This window comes from Buteo buteo, chromosome 3 (assembly GCF_964188355.1).
Source record: "Buteo buteo chromosome 3, bButBut1.hap1.1, whole genome shotgun sequence".
NCBI classification, from domain to species: Eukaryota; Metazoa; Chordata; class Aves; order Accipitriformes; family Accipitridae; genus Buteo; species Buteo buteo.
The window spans coordinates 39,242,353-39,258,720 of NC_134173.1; the positions used below are offsets into that span (position 1 = coordinate 39,242,353).

The window sequence follows — 16,368 nt, forward strand, 5'->3', positions numbered from 1 at the left end:
AATATAATTTGCAAGACACACAGGGTTACCTTCCTGATCAATGGATGTTTTTCCCACACAGCAGCAAGATGATTAGGCTCATAAGCCATACCCTGAATAAGCTGAGAGTATGGCCACAGGCTCCTTTTCTTCTCTCTCCAGCATTAATCCTAAAAGCTATGTTAGAAGTTCTGCCTGAGCAACAAAAAAACATATTGTAAATCATGTAGAGCAAAGAGAAGGTCTACTGAAACTTCGTTAAAACAAATTTTTAAACCCTCTATTTGGTGAGTGCTAGCCAATTCTGGGTTCCTATAGTTTGCTTCTGACTGGAGGAGAACTTGATAGAAGATGTCAGGTTTTATAAGGAACAGACAGAAGTTCTCATTTCACTGAACACTGCAGAGAGCAGTTGCTTTGCTTACAGCTCTGAGAGCACCCCCACCAGCTCTGCAACCCCCTCCCACCTTTGCAGGGGTCTGTCTGCCACTGTGCAAGCAAGCTCTGACACTATGCACCTGGAATGAGCCTGCTGTGAAAGGCTGCACCAGAAAGAGCTGTGGGCAGCCTTGTTGAAAGCTTCTGCCCCCTTGATGCAGCAGCTGCATTAAAACACATTTAAGCTCAGGCCCTGGGCATAGGTCCCTGCCTGAGCTGTGCTGTAGGGATGTCTGTGCTGGACCATGGATCTCACTGATCCTGACCCTGACTTGCTGACATGACCATACCAAGCAGACGCAGGTTACAGTAGCCTCCTGATTCATGACTGTCACGGATGGAAATAAAAAGACAATGACTGTTAATGCTTTATCCATGGTATCTTAAAGAGAACAAAACCACACATCTGCTTGAATAAATGTTTATTTCATGTATCATAGGAAAATCATGGATACCAACAAATAAGGCTTTACAAGATAAATGGTATCAAGGAAAGACACATACAAATTCACAATAAATCCACTGCTCTCATCATATTACACCCAATATTGCTTACAGTTACACACTTAGGAACTAATTACTACCATTGCAATTAGCAGACTTTTCACTTGCAAGATTGATCCCTGGTTTTAAGGCTAAATCCTGCCCTCCTTACTTAGGCAAATTCTTAGAGCTATTCCAAAGAACTCAGTCTGAACAAGAAGTACATGACTGGACTTGGTTTGTGAGTACCTTAGCTGCTACACTTACATGCAACTGTAGAGCATAATCCTCTTTTTACACTTGGTTCTACTCAGGAGTCAGCTAATATAGTTAATATAATAAAGTCACCTATATTTAAAACAAGTTCCATTCCTGAATTTGGCTGATCTGACAAAGGTAGAAATAATCTGCAATATTCACATGTTTAAGCTTGTAATTACCTGGCAGTGTCTTCCTGGTAGTCACAGTTAATGTGTCCTTACAGTTTTTTAACTAATGCAATTTCACATTCTCTTACACAGTTGTTTCATGATAAAGAACAAGTTAGAGAGTCTTTTACTTGAAAAACCTGAGAAACATACCAGCTTTCTTCAAATACAGTGCTTGAGAGTATAGGGTGCTACAAAACAGAGCTGAGGTATAAACCTGAATTCTTCATAAACTCCAGATCCCTGTTGATGTTAACAGAGTTTGGAAGCTGTGCAATAGAGGAGAGTTATAGTTGATTGTCTCATCTTAGTTCCTTTTTGGACACCACACAAAACCACTGAACAAAATTTTCACTAAGTGTGCAGCAAAGCAAAGAAAAAGAAAAAAGGTATCACAGTGTATTGAATCCAACTGCTATTATCACATTATGCCAACATTAATAGGTTTCTCATATACACTCATCTGCTGTTTGAATTCTAGCTGCATTAAACTATCCAAAAGGCAGAAAGAAACTACTGTCTTTAAGTTAATGGCAAACTACCTCTTGACTCAAAGCGAGAATTCTATCCAGTAGCTACAGGAAAAATCAGATTATGTAAGAAAAAATAAGGTTTACATTCTTTTAAATACAAAGAAACAGATGTCTGTATCTTGTATCTGTCTGCTGACTCCAGTAACTCTCAAATTCTTGGAGGATATATAAAACTGAATTTGAAAAGAACAGCGAGTGGAATCAAAACTTAACTATGCCCTCCAAACCTACTTATTTTACCTGATATTTGCAATGCCTAGTTTACACTGCATCCTCATATTTATGTAGACTTCGCAAGGTATAAGCACTCCAAACAATGCTGAATGTACAAGAGAAACAGTTTCACAAATAGGATATAACATGTGCTTTTCAGGCAAAAATGTCTCCTTACTAACATGCCTCCTTACTATTTTGGTCAATTTTTCAAATGACAAAATAGTCCCTGTCAAGAACTTGGTTACATACACATATTTATAACAAACCCAAGAGTCTCATTTGTTAGATCATTTGAAAAGGATAGGATTTTACTAAGCAGTGTATCTAAGCCTCTAGTGTTACCATAGTCCACAACATTTTATAAAGATAACTCTCATATTTTAAAATACATGAATACAGCGTTCTTCCTTGTACTAAATGTGATTACTTCCAAGTTTATAAGCATAATCAAGACCTCTTCCCTGGAAGAAAAAGGCATTTTTCTGTAGCTTGCCTTAAAGTGTGATCCAAGAAAATTATTATGTTATTGAATGTAAATTTTTATATTAATGGTCCAACAGTGCAGAAGAAACACAGGATAAATCATTGTAAAGGAAGAGAACTGTTCTGGCTTTCTGTCACGTGCAGTGCACTTTATCAGCTTAATTACACAATGCTGGCAAATAATTCCATTTATAAATAGTAACACTGCACCTTTGACACTATACTCAATCAAAAAAATAGATTTGCTGAAATGAAGAAAACGTTCCTGTATAAATTGGAGTATAATTATAAATCAATTCTTTTGTTTCCTCGTCTTCACTGGGGAAACGGTGCAGGCTCTTCCGGGCTGTAAAACATTGTAAAAGTATAGATCACTTTACTGTTACCCTCCTTGCCAGTGTCTTTCTTGGCAAAGTAAGTTATTCTGTGCAACAAAACAGCAAATGGAATTACAGTAACTTGTATAGGAAAAACTGTGAAGATACATCTTCAGAAAGTTGGTTACAGCACATTTTATTACTGGGGAGGGAGAAATTTAATTATTAAAGCCAAGACTGTACAAAAATATTTATCCATGATGTACTGGCAGTATATACCACAGATACTAGTACTTGTAATACTGAAAAAAATGCATCAGCATATCAGCCTACCAAAGGCTGCAGTGTTAGCATGGACTGTGCTGGTGAGGACAATGAAAACTGAATCATTGTCTGGTTTATCATGTTGGCAATTCTACACAAGTTAACATTAACGACAGATGGATCTGAAAATGATATTTCAGTAGAATGGTTTAGTTATTAAGTGATCATAGATGGGTTTATTTTTGCCAGCTGAAAATAGTTTACTTTTTTCACCCCGTGGTTTATTTTCAAAGTTAAGGAAGACATTCTGCCTTACATTAGCTGAAAACATCAGTTACTCATTGCCACATCATGATACGAAGTACTTGGCAGGAGCAGCTGTACACAGACCGGGGAGGTAATGAAGTGATTTGGTATATGAGATGGGGTAGACACATACAACTGGCTGACACAAGTCTGCTCTACTAGAATTGAAGGTCAACAGATCCAAAAGCTAGCGAAATATCTGTGTGGTACTATGCACAAGCTCATTATATGTGTATACATATATAAAAGAACTCACATGCACTGTGTCTGAATAGGACTTATAAACAGAGCTGGCACTTATTTTGCCACATTCATTTGGATAATGGCCTGAGCAAGCTTACCTCTGCCAATAAGACACTGTGCAGACAGATACTAGAGAACGTAGCAAACAAAACTAGAGAACATGCTGCATTGTAGTCTTATGACTACAAAAGAAAAAACAGACTCATACTATACTTTCTCCTATTTTTCTCTTTATTTTTGTCTTAGTCTCCCGTAACTACCCTATCAAAATTCTTAAAATAAAAACTTATGTATACTGACAAGGAATTTTACAGGATTTTGCTACCTTTTCGCAAAGGGGAGTAGGACTACATTATGCAAAAAAGAGCCCTGAACTTGCACAAAGCACAACTCTCATTTCTACACTCTCACTGACCAGGTCAGTACAAGTTGCATTTCTTTAAGCCGCTGTGTGTTTTCTCCAATTAGGTGACTCTTTTGGTTAGAGAGCAAATCTAGAGACCAAACTCAGTTAGGTTGTCGATTATGTTCCTCACAGTCCCAATAGATCAGGTAAGACAATTTCACAAATAGTCAATTTAAAATATGAAAATGATTATTTCAGCAGAATGGTTTAGTAAGTATAAATAAAGGAATAAAGTAAGTTTGATCCTTTCAAATACTCTTTTATTTATATCCTGCTTATTTATAGCAAATAGACCAGAAGTGTCATAAATTATCAAAATTTTACACACTAGTTACTTCCAGCTTCTTAGGGTATAACCAAACATATTAGAAGCTCTGTAAAATTCAAAAACTTCTTGTGCTGTCTATAGTATGTAACTGTTGGACACCATAGTGTACCCCTTTGACACATCTGTATACTGCCCAAGCAGTATTTATAATCTTGGTGCATATATTCTGCAAGCAAAACTGAGAATACATTGAATAACTGTAACTCAGTTTGGAACTGAAGAAACCTCTGGAATTATGGAGTAATTTTTTCATTTCACTGTCTTTGTGCAAGGGAGGCTAAAATGCTACAGTGATCATTCGAAATGGTAAAGTCACAGTACAAACAATGCTTTTGAGCCAATCTACTGAAAAGAGTTTGTGGAATTCCTGGCCTTTTGATGTCACTTTTACTAAGCCATTCTATTTCTAGTAGTCCTTGGTTTTTTATAAGCCTACAAAGCTTGCAGAGTAATCTTCTCAGAAAGCAGTAAGAGGTACTGAACTTTGACAGCTGAAAAAGAGGTCTGTCATCTTCAAAGATTTTCACTAATGCTTCACTCTAAAAACCGACATTTATAGATAATAAACTTTTTACCTTCATTAATAAAGAAGTCAGCTATATAATACGCTGCTCTTATAGCTGATGGGGAATGTGGAATGCCTGGTGAATTCTTCCACTCAAAAGGATTTTTCTCTGGATGCCACTGGACACCATAAATTGGGTATTTGTATGCTGCAACAAACACAAAGCACGTAAGCAAGGTCTATGCCTTAATAATTATGTGCTTAGTCTTACTGCAAAAGAAACTCAAAGGATAAGCTACAAAAATACCTCACTTAACAGTTTCACAAAAGCTTAAACAACAAGTTGAAACTCTGTTAAAGTCACAGTAGAACTGAAGGAAAAAAAATGTATATTGTAAAAGAAAAGTCTCGTTCCATGCAAGATTTTTGTACAATGCTTTTTTGATTATTCATTTCAGAATTTTTATATACATACACACACACACACAAAAATAACGTTACAAGTGTACCAGTCTCAAAACTTCCTACCTACTGCCAGCATCGCTCAACATACAATATTCACAGCCACACAGGGTATCCCTTGCAGTTCTGCGGGACAGACCCAAGTCTTAGGATCTCCTTGAAGGCCTAGTCAATCCAGAGGCAGCTCCTATCTGCTCTGTGCCAGGCCCAATACACACAGGGAGAAGCCAGTCCTTAACTCTCTTACAGAGAATAGCAGCACAGCAGCTGATGACTGCTCTGTGATAAACCGCTTGCAGGCATGGGAGATGTCTGTCATTAGCCTAATTAGGTTTTCTGATCAAACTGCTATTCTTTGCTTCTGGAGGACAGCCAGTATGCCCTACAGAAGAATCCCATGGGCCGACAGCTGGGCCTTACGGTAGAGCTGCTAGTAGTGCACTGATCAAGATAAACCACTCCCTAAAGAGCTAACTTGTTTCTTAAGCTGAGCAAGCCTAGTGCAAAACATACGCGACACAAGATGAGTAACACAAAAGGGTTTTGGAGGAGGGCAATTACCAGTATTGCTGCTAAAGTAATGAGGGATGTTGCTGTTACCTCGGTACCCTGAATTGTTCTTCCCATACAGGAAACAGATACAGAGCATCACAGGAATGCAAGCATAAGCAGACAGAAAGCAAGGTGCAGCAGAGGCACATCGCACTGTGAAGGGATTAAACTACTACAGGACGAGTGCTGTAGACTTCACATCACAGTACTCAAATATTCCAGTGCTAAAGTGTAACAGCATATCTGGAAGGGGAACAGCAGGTGAGAGAAGTAATTAGGCTCACAGGCATGTACTCAAAATATCCCCACAAATGGAGTATGTTCTTTACAGCCAGGGCACTGACAGGGCTGATGCTCACCCTGCTATTCTAACAGCAAGCTTGCAGTTCAAATTAACATCAGTGTCACAACACCTCTAAAGAACTAGTTTGTTACAGTCACAGTTTACAATGGAAATTCATTTCCCTACCTTCCATGGTAGATATAAACTCCACTTCTTCAATGGTGTTAGTGGTCAGAACATTATAGAAATTACGAAGCTTTTCATTCTTTGTGAAATTCTGTGATAAGGAGGGGGGTAAAAAAAGAGGTGTTATTTGCTCATTTATTTCTAGTTTTAACAGAGCAAATGCATTTGTGTTTAGGAAATAAAATGATCAAATACCTTCATGGAGAGGCTCCACATATGAAAGTTTGATGTCAACGGCTCAGTAGCAAATGCATGTAATACATCATCAGGGAAATTCTTGAATAATCTACTGTCTTTTGCAGCTATTACAAAGAAAAATGAAGAAAGGATGTTGTCCATTACCCAAGCTGCTAACAGATGGACTAATACTGAACATAAGACAAATTTAATAAAATACTGCATTAAAGTAAACTTTTTTTCTGTGGTATAACTTTATGATTTTAGAATACGCTGCAAGGAAAATCAGTGAAATAACTACAACAGATTTCCAATATGCTGTTACCACTGTCCTTCAGTCTTGTCCCAGAGAGGACCCAACTTTGCTACTTAAGTTCTCACTAAAATAAGCATCATTCTTTGCCACTCGTTTCAGTCACTTTTCCATTCACAGTGAGGACAAATGACAGTATTTGTGAATGCTACATGGTCCGCAGATGGATTACTCACAAATTAAAGGATAAAGTATCAACAGAGGTCACATTTTACCACTGCTGCCAAGTGGCACAGCTCTACCTTAAGGGATCTCTCCGATTTCAGTACTGTACAAGTAGGACAGCAAAGCTAATATTCATCATTAGGAAAGATGCAATTTGAAAAATTTAAAAAAAAAATTAAAAATTTACCTGCTCTCCGAGTTTGATAGGTTTTGGACCCATTAAATTTGTTCAGCTCAGTAACAAAAAGGGACCTAAACCCACATTATTTTTGTAGGTCCAAATTATCAAATGACTCAAAGAGCCACAACTGTGGTTTTTGCTGACTGCTGTTGGTTTCAAATGGCTTGTGCTCACATCTCTTTAGAAGTGATAAAGTTGCACTGACTTTATAAAAACAGTCATGGCAACCTAATAAGAAAGAATTTAACAGAATAATCATCAGAAACCTCCCAAACATTCACCCCTGCATATTTATCACGAACAAAACACAACACCTCTCAGAAAACTCAGACATGAGATGTAACGGATTATTCACCTGAGGTAAAGTTCAGAGGGAGTGCAGAACCCTGTGTCTTGGTATTAACAAGTAAAACTTCGCCACTTGTGAGATATGTAAGCTCTTCGTGTCCAAGACACGTTCCCCATACTGGGAAATAATCTCCTTTATCGTTAGCCTTCAAAATAAAAAGCAACAACATAAGGAAAAAGTACTGAAGATTTACAGAAGGAAGACTGAAGAGAACTTCCTACTCTTTTCGCTTTCTCTCGTGTAGGTGAGAAAAAACTACTACAGTAGTACAAATTGCAACCAGAGGAATTGTAACAGTTCAATTACAATTGAAATACACACACTCCCTTAGTTTTCCTCCTAAAATATGAAGGCTAGGGGATATACACATGTCCATTGAAGCTGTAAACTGAGCCTAATGCTGATATTAATTTCACTGTTCTGTTCTACCAATAAGTAATATTGAGAGTAGCCTATAGAGAAACCACAAAATGGCAACATTTCTATAAAAAAGGCAATCATAAGAAGGGACACAAACCAATTTGTCACCATTTTGAGGGAAACCCTATTCATTACAAGTCATACTTTTATATGAAGTGCATTATGATCACACACCAAGGGCCCTCTGCAATGTTTGTATGCCTGTGCCCACCCATCTGTATTAAGAAAACATAAATCCTATTACTAGCTTGGGAATAAGTGCAAAAACAAGAGAAGAAGCAAAAAGGGGAAAAGGAAATCAAAAAGAGAATACAGCTACCTTCCTGTCACTTAACTAAGCCCACTGTATATATACACAGTGGAAATTTGCTTTTTTGTATGGTTTATTCCTGATACTAAGTGCATATTAGAGACTGGGGTGTTTCAGAACTCCTGTTTCTGTGAAATCTGTGTAGTCTTCCTTAACTTGTTTGTAAACATTTTTAAGTTGTGCACACACACACAAAGAGCTGCTGCTCAAAAGCCATTTTTGAGAAAGCTGAAACGACAGGCTTAAAATAAAAATGTTACCCTCCTGCATTACTGGTGGTATTATAATAAGGGCCCATATAACTACTACTTCTCAGAGCAAAACATGGAAGATTTACAGAAAGAAGGCTAATAGTTCTGCAGAGTTTTCATGACCACCATCATGCATGGCTAGAGACACAGAACTTGCAACTCCACTGTCTTTTCTTCATGTAAGTGAGGAATAAAACCACTAATGGCAAAAAAACGGGCTACAGTTTAAGAACAATTACAACTGAACTGTAAATGTTTTGTGCCCCCACCCCTTTTTTTTTTTAATAAACATTAGCCTGGAGGCTAAGAATATATTAAACAACACCCAAGACATCACATTTTAAAAAATACTTTAAAAGCTAGAAAACAGTATTCCATTTAGGTTTTTGCCTACCTAGTAAAATTCTATTGACTTGGATGGGGATTAGCATTTTGCATCTTCTATTCATATTAAAGCAGAGACAGACCAAGTAATTTCTCATTGTGAACATTTGAAAATGAAGGGAAAAGGAGCCCTCATACACTTTAAAAAAATCCATAAAATTCAGTCAATTCTGTACCTGGTAATACACTCTTGAGTATTGTAGCTCACCTTACATTAGTAAAATTGCCAAAATTTTATAGTGTTAAGTCTCAAAAGATGAAAATCAAAACACACAAGCATCACAAATAGCACAGAAAAACCCCTAACTTAATAATAAGTGTTACCTATGACGAACCAAAAATTGTTTTCTGCCTTTCACTCACCTGAAGTACACATCAAATAAACCTGCCTCTCCAACCACAAAATTATGACATAAGCAATTCAGTTAATCATTGTGAAATGTCAACAGAATTTCATAATAGCAGTGCAAACCACAAGAAACCGTCACCCCAATACTGAATAGCAAGACACAGGCAGCACTTAACACAGTGAGCAGTTTCAAAGAGACAGATGAGATTAATCGTCTTACAAAAAAATGAGATAGTCTTTGCAAGATTCAGGTTTAAGGTGACTAACAATCACCACAAATAAAGACAGACAAAAGAACACCACCACTGGTGCCATGAGGATCGAAGAGTAGGAAACTTAATTACTGAACTGCAGACAGCTAACTGGTCCTATGAATGCCACTGCTTGCACTTTCTTTGCCTGCTATTGGAAAGCTGGCAGTAAGGGTAGAAGAGGAATTCCTCACTGCCAGTGAGTGCTTCTACCATGGCAATGGTTTAAGCACTACTCATAACTGGCTCTAGAATTGGGCAAAGTTTGCAAAAGTATGACTTCCGTGACAATTTTAATCAACGTTAGCTGAAAATAAAAGAAGTCAGTAAAGAGGAAAAAGAAAGAAAATTTACATTTTTATTCAATGTGAATACAGAAGATCCTTAACAAATCATAAGGATTGTATATAAAGCTCTATCAATCTTCATTCCCACAATGCAAATTTTACTTCAAAATGTGTTGATTAGTATCTGAAAAAAACCCCACCTCTTATGCTCTAAGAGAATTAAATCTTCAATAAGGATTCAGAGCCTTCCTGATGTTCTTTGAAAGAAACAGCTTTCCCAGAAATTTAATCTTTTCTTAATAAAGCTAATGATCATATAAATATTTAAAAATAATTAATACAACTTTTCAAGTATTCTTCCCACCTTTTTTTGTGTTATAAGTTAAGCTAGTGTCTACTTCAAAATTCTGCTATATTTACAGTTACCAATGCAAAGAAATAGGTAAAATGGTATAACATGCTAATGGAGATCCATCATCTGCACCTCCAAAGATGTATTTAAATCTACTCATAGATAAGTAAGAATAAAGGTGTTTCACTAGCTGTAACACACATGTGAAGGGAGGCCTTAATGTTTTATTATTGTAAATGGGTTTATTTGAGAGTCTCTCTATCATTCCTTCTGAGTCTAAACTTTAGTCATAAGACTTCTACAAATGATTACATATGTATATCTTTGTTCAACAATTAATGTCAATGGATACTCTGCACTTTTGGAAGGCATTACTGGTACTTTATTGCAAGTTCCACACAGCCATAAAGCCCTAGGTATAATGGATAAATGATAACTGTTCTCACCTGAAGAACTTGGGAGTTTAAGACCATGACACAACATATAATAGGAGAGGGTGTCAGAAGTCTGAATCTTAAGCTATTAAATGATTTTTTTAATGCAGAAGCCAACAATGAGCTACTACTTATTGGCTTACAGTTAACACACTGGATGCCAATGGAAAAACTATGAAAATACAAGCCTCCCTGTCATTTTGATCTCTGAACAGTGACAATAACAAGAACAGACCATTCCTTAGTAATTACCTCTAATGCCTTGTGGTAAAATATCTTAGCAACCCTGGAATATTCTGAAGTCTTAAGATCCACACCACCTCCTGGAAAAAGTACCCTGAAAGGCAACATCCAAGAATCTGATTAGCAACGGTGATCAAACTAAAACCTGGACAATGTACACAGAGAAAGGTCTGATAGTGGTTTTAAGGGTAGGATTCAGGTCTAGGTCAAGACACCTACATTTCAGGAATCTGTAGACAGGCATCTAAGCTTCCATTATGGACAGCAGGGATCTAGCCAGAAAAGTCAATGGAGACTCGAAGAGGTTTTCTAGAGCAGACACCTAACTGGTTGGTAGGTTGAACAGCCTTGTAGGCTCCACTGGCTGTACTGCCTAGCACTCCATTAATTATGAGTTTAGACAGCTAGCGCACAGACAGACAGCTAAGTTGAGGTGTCTTAGTCTTCAACTGAATCATATCCTGAATCTCAGTGTTCTTCTACTGAAGAATGGTTACTATCACAAAGTAGTGACCAAGCCTAGTGCAACGTATGGAAGAGCAGAGTAAACAGAATATACACAAAATAGCACAAAGATTTCAGCTGGTAAACAAAAGGGTTGCATGCCATGACTCCGCCAGATCCTGTCCTGACTCTTACCTGGCTCTCCCTACCACTTTAAAATCCTGGCCTCAATCTTAATTCATCCTGTTACATTTCAGTAAGGAAGAATTGTGGCCCTAGCAGAGTGACCTTCTTATTGCAGACAATGCAGATCAAAAAGTTCCCATTAAAAGGGAAAAAAAAAGTATGTTTGGCTGTAACCTTTGGTCACTCAGGATCTAATATAGCCAAAGAAAACAAAGCAATCTCAGAGACAATTTCAAAGAAAGTGCACAATCTTTTTCCACCACAAAAAAAAAAAAAAAAAAAAGGAGACTCGGTACAAAAGAAGACAACTCAGCAACTCAGTACAGTCTAGCAGAGATTTCACATGTACACGTGATGACATGGAAAGTAATCAAGTACCATCAGAGACAGTAACATGAAATAAAGGAACTCTCTCCTGGGTGTAACTGGAACAGTACTCACAGAACCAGCAGAACTGAATGTGTGAGCGCTCCCTAATCCACTGCAGCAAAACCCCAACTAGATTTACTCAAGCCGCATCCTTCAGTTGCCAATTTTTTACCAAAATGGCTGAAGGATTTCCTTTACGTTTCTGTGCTCTGGAAACATCAACCTGTATCAGCGAGATACTAACAAGCAGCTAGAAACAACTAACATCTCAAATGATCCCAAGCATTTGCAGAGCGAGTGTGCATTTAAACCCTTGTGACCAGGTTTATTGTAAGGTGAATGATGCACAGGATCATGCAAAAGCCACCAAGTAGTTGGTGGAAAAGAGGAGCAGTATTCACAAAAATTTAAGTCCGATTACTCTCCAGTGCCAATATAGAAAACGAATACAGCTGAAGGTATTTTCAAAACAGGCCAGATTATAGATTTCTACAGAGATCTAGTCAGACAAATAAGGCGATCCTTACTTGGAAGTGGTAGAAAATTCACTCCACCTGTTCCTTTTGTTCAACCCCCAAACTGGCCAATACTAATTAGGAAAAACAATTGTCATTTCTGCTAATGCAAAAAGGAAGTAACCCATTAAGTAGCAATGGTAATGGCTTGACATTGTCATAAACAGATTGAAACGCAACGACCTGTATTCCAGTAGCTCTGATTAGAGCTGATGATGTTCACTGTGAATTTCAAAGGCTATCTCAGGAGTACATTGCTATATTCATAAAATTCTGTCTCTACTACCATAAATTTCATTATTTCAAGAAGGTGGCATTTAATAAGAAATAATTTCCAACTGCAAAGCACCTGGAGCTAAGGCCTCACAACATGGAAGATCAATATATCTTCTTCTTATTCTAAGTTTCCACAGAATGGAAAGTCCTTCCCTCCAGAGATCTTGTTTTTTACACACAGCTATACTGTGGAAGCCATTAGCTGACATCGGAGAGCAACAAGAGGAAATATAAACCATCCTTACCCACCTATATAGCACAGACCCAACTGCCAGTCACTGCAAAGACAGAAGGATAAGGGAACTGGATCTACTTGCCTAACACCCTCTTCTGCATTGAGGTAGGCGGTGAGGTAGAAAGAGTGGGAGACCCCATTGGTTAAAGTCCTGGCAACCAAAGACAGGCTGGCAACCATGAGAAAGTCATGAAATGATTCAGTTTGTATCCAACATGAGCCACAGGGGAGAAAGTATCACTGTCTTATACTTGGTTATACCACAAGACTGTAAAGCCTTTGTGTACAGGGCATGCTGTGGAGCATAAGAGGACAATGCTCTCCCCAGACAGCCACAGGTCTAAATCTGCAAGTTCTACACGTGTTGATTAACATTCTAGTATATGCATAAGCTTAACAAAAATATTCATGGTTTAAGATGCTCATCTCATGACTACAATTAGCCCAATCACATGCTATGGGCTCCCACACAATCAAGCCTGTGAAGCATAGCATCAGCTGATTTAACTCTTCTAAAGCACACTTTTAGCACAAGGCAAACATAAAAGGTTTTGACTTTGCTTAGTCCACAATTAAAATGTGTTAAATTAGATCACATTATCCCACATTTAAAATGTAGGAAGAACACATTTCTTCTGGCAAACAGTTGCCATAGGTCAGCTGAAAAGTTTATCTAACAAAGACCTAAGCCACAGAATCAGAACAGGCAAGATGGGCCATTCAAGTAGCAAGAGAGAAAGCACCCAAAGAGAAAAAGGGTAGAAGAGACTGGAAATCAGAAACTTTGACAGAGGAGATACAGAGAGGACTGGAAGAGGAAAGAAAAGGTAGAAACAGGGATGAAACACCCAGCAAGTGCTATTAAATAGCAAAATTAAGGTGATCACTCAAATAAGGAAGAGGAAAAAATTAACAAAGAGGAAGTGGTCTATTTCACTTGTAAAATTGTTAAGTACTATAATGTCACTTCTGTCTGCCTACAGGCAAGCACAGGAGAATGCCAAGATGAGCCTTGGTACTGTTGGAGATTATCTGACATGTGCTCCTCAAGGAAGGAAAGGCAGCAGACCGACATCGGATGAAATAGTGCGTTCTCCATCTTAGGGCATATTTACATGTCTGCAGTGCTCAGCACAACCTCCCAAGAGAGTAGAAAGGCAGTGTTCTTGGCCATACAGCAGAGCTCAAAACCAGAACTATCACATCTTTCAACAGAAAACCAGTGCTCAAAACTTACCCATTAATAGAGTGGAATATTTTATCATATTCTTCATCGGAAAGATTTAATCTGGAACACCAAGAAAATAGTTACAGAACACACATGAAATATACATATTTAAGGACAAAAATATCATTGTTATTGAATGGAAACATGAGACACAGGAAATATGTAGAAAGCACGCTTTAAACAGAATAAAATAGATCCAAACCAAATGAAACAATTCACTTGAAACGGCTCAGTCCACAAGATTGAAAATAGGGCCCTGTCAGGTACCATTCAGGATTAGTACTCTGAGACCCCTTTGCAGACACTCGTTAAATTGAACATTTACATGAACGGCATGGTGATTATTTCCTGCAGACCGGCAACTCCGGTTTCCAGCTGACTCTAAGAAGGGCAGAGCTGCAAACAGTGGGTCACACCCATTCTTCAGCAAAGATATAGTTGAGAGGTAGAAAGATGAGAAAGACCTCAGCATCAGCAGAACGTCAGCAAATCAGTATGACAGCTATACTGATGCAGAACTGATACACTGGGTATATTCAAAAAGTCCAGCTTGGCTGCATCTAATTTACTTGCCAGAATCAGAAGCCTCCATTCACTGGTGAAGCTTCTGGTCAGCAAACATTCTGAAAGCTCCACCAGCTATGTAAGGAACACTGGCTTCTAATTCAGGCACTTAACTAGTGCCCTTATTGGACTGTGTAGATACATCCTATTGTGATTTTCTGCAGCTGCATTGGTATCGTTTTTAAGTTCTGACAATTACCATTTCAACATCTGATTTCAGCGCATTTACTATTTTATAGCTAACTGGTGGCTATGAAGCATTGTCAGTTCTGTTAGTTACTCTGCTACTTTTTAGCCAACAACAAAATACAAGAACACATGGAGTCAGTGACCCATAGTTTGAGCAGAACTGGACTTTGGTTTCTTCAAGGAGTACTGATAGCCTTCCTCCATTACTTGAATTCTAGGACTACAGAATGTGACAAAAGATAGCATGTATGTATGTATCTAGATAGCTATGTGTGTTTGTGGGTCACTACGCATTAGACTGAATATAGCTAACCTCAAAAAACACTGATGCACACTATGGAGGGTAATTTTACAGGTAAAAAAATAATATTTTTCAAAGAACGGTTATTATCATAAGAAGAAATATTAAAAATTACATGTTCCAGTCTGGTTTTATTCTGATTTCTAAAACTGTGGCATCTTCAAATAGTCTTTGAGGACCTCTAAACACCCAGAAAAGCAGCACAACTGCTTTCTGTGCCTCTAAGATGATACTTCTACGTTAAACAATTATTACCCACTTGTAAAGATATAAAAACCTACCTTATTGGCACAACTCGGGCACCGGCAGATTCCAAAAACTTCACATATGAAGCCGCAATATAGGAACTTCCAAATTTGTGGAACTTCTTGAAGTGACATTCCTGCGACAATATCCCTGAGGGGTCCAAGGAAGAAAATTAGCACTATATAAATAGCAAATGCTACGCACCGAAAGAAAAATTAAACTCCAATTTCCTAAATGCCAGGTTACAGCGTTACATTTACTGCCTGAAAGAATGATAAACACGAGACAACGGGGCACCAACGACGATGCCTAGCCACAATCTACCAAATAAACACACGTTATCTGACTAAGAATTAGCTCCCCTGCCTTAACTGTTTAGTACTACAACTTCTCCTAAGTTACTAAGATTTTTAAACGAAGTATGGACAGAGTAACGCTGTCTATAGAAGCTCTAACCAAACCTGCGCTCCGGGAGGCCTTTCGCTCCGCACGGAAACCGGCAGGGCTTCCATGTCGGTCGCAGGAGCCGTTCCCTGCCCCAGGACGGCGAAGGCAGGGTGCGGGGCAGCCCTCGGCCGCCGTGTCGCGCTGGGCCGGCCGGTAACCCCCCGCGGAGCGGCCGCCGGCAGCTGCGTGTCCCCCCGCCGCCGCCCCTTACCAATGATGGGTCTCTCGTTGCCCTTCGCCAGGCGGCCGCGCAGCACGAGGGAGGCTGCGACGGCGCAGCGGAGCAGGAGGAGGAGGAGGAGGGTGGCGGCGGCCGGGAGGGGAGGAAGGCCTGCGAGGCGCCCCATGCTCACGCCGCCCGCCGCCCGTCAGAAGCGGCCGCTCAGCGCCCGGCCCCGCGCCGCACTGCGCCCGGCCCGCCCCGCCTGCCGCCGCGGGGCACGCTGGGAAAGGTAGTTCCGGCGGCGGGGCAGCCCCCGCCCGCGGCCTG

General features: G+C 39.1%; 1 protein-coding gene across 1 annotated transcript; it reads right to left on the reverse strand.

Moving 5' to 3' along the window:
• Positions 1-822: 822 nt before the first annotated feature.
• Positions 823-16,266, reverse strand: GGH (gamma-glutamyl hydrolase). The gene is made up of 9 exons (XM_075023358.1): positions 16,090-16,266; positions 15,467-15,581; positions 14,141-14,191; positions 10,888-10,972; positions 7,604-7,742; positions 6,608-6,714; positions 6,413-6,503; positions 5,000-5,137; positions 823-2,906 (listed from the first exon to the last, which is right to left on the reverse strand). The coding sequence occupies exons 1-9, from the start codon at positions 16,223-16,225 to the stop codon at positions 2,785-2,787; spliced, it is 984 nt and encodes a 327-aa protein (XP_074879459.1). The 5' UTR covers positions 16,226-16,266; the 3' UTR covers positions 823-2,784.
• Between the last annotated feature and the right edge of the window lie 102 nt (positions 16,267-16,368).

Excerpts from the sequence above, each read along its gene's own strand:
- GGH (XM_075023358.1), bottom strand. The coding sequence starts at position 16,225 with ATGGGGCGCCTCGCAGGCCTTCCTCCCCTCCCGGCCGCCGCCACCCTC. Across the intron at positions 10,973-14,140 it reads ATATTCCACTCTATTAATGG|GGTACTTTTTCCAGGAGGTG; the intron begins GTAAGTTTTGAG and ends GTTGCCTTTCAG. Across the intron at positions 6,715-7,603 it reads CCCTCTGAACTTTACCTCAG|CTGCAAAAGACAGTAGATTA; the intron begins GTGAATAATCCG and ends TCTTTGTAATAG.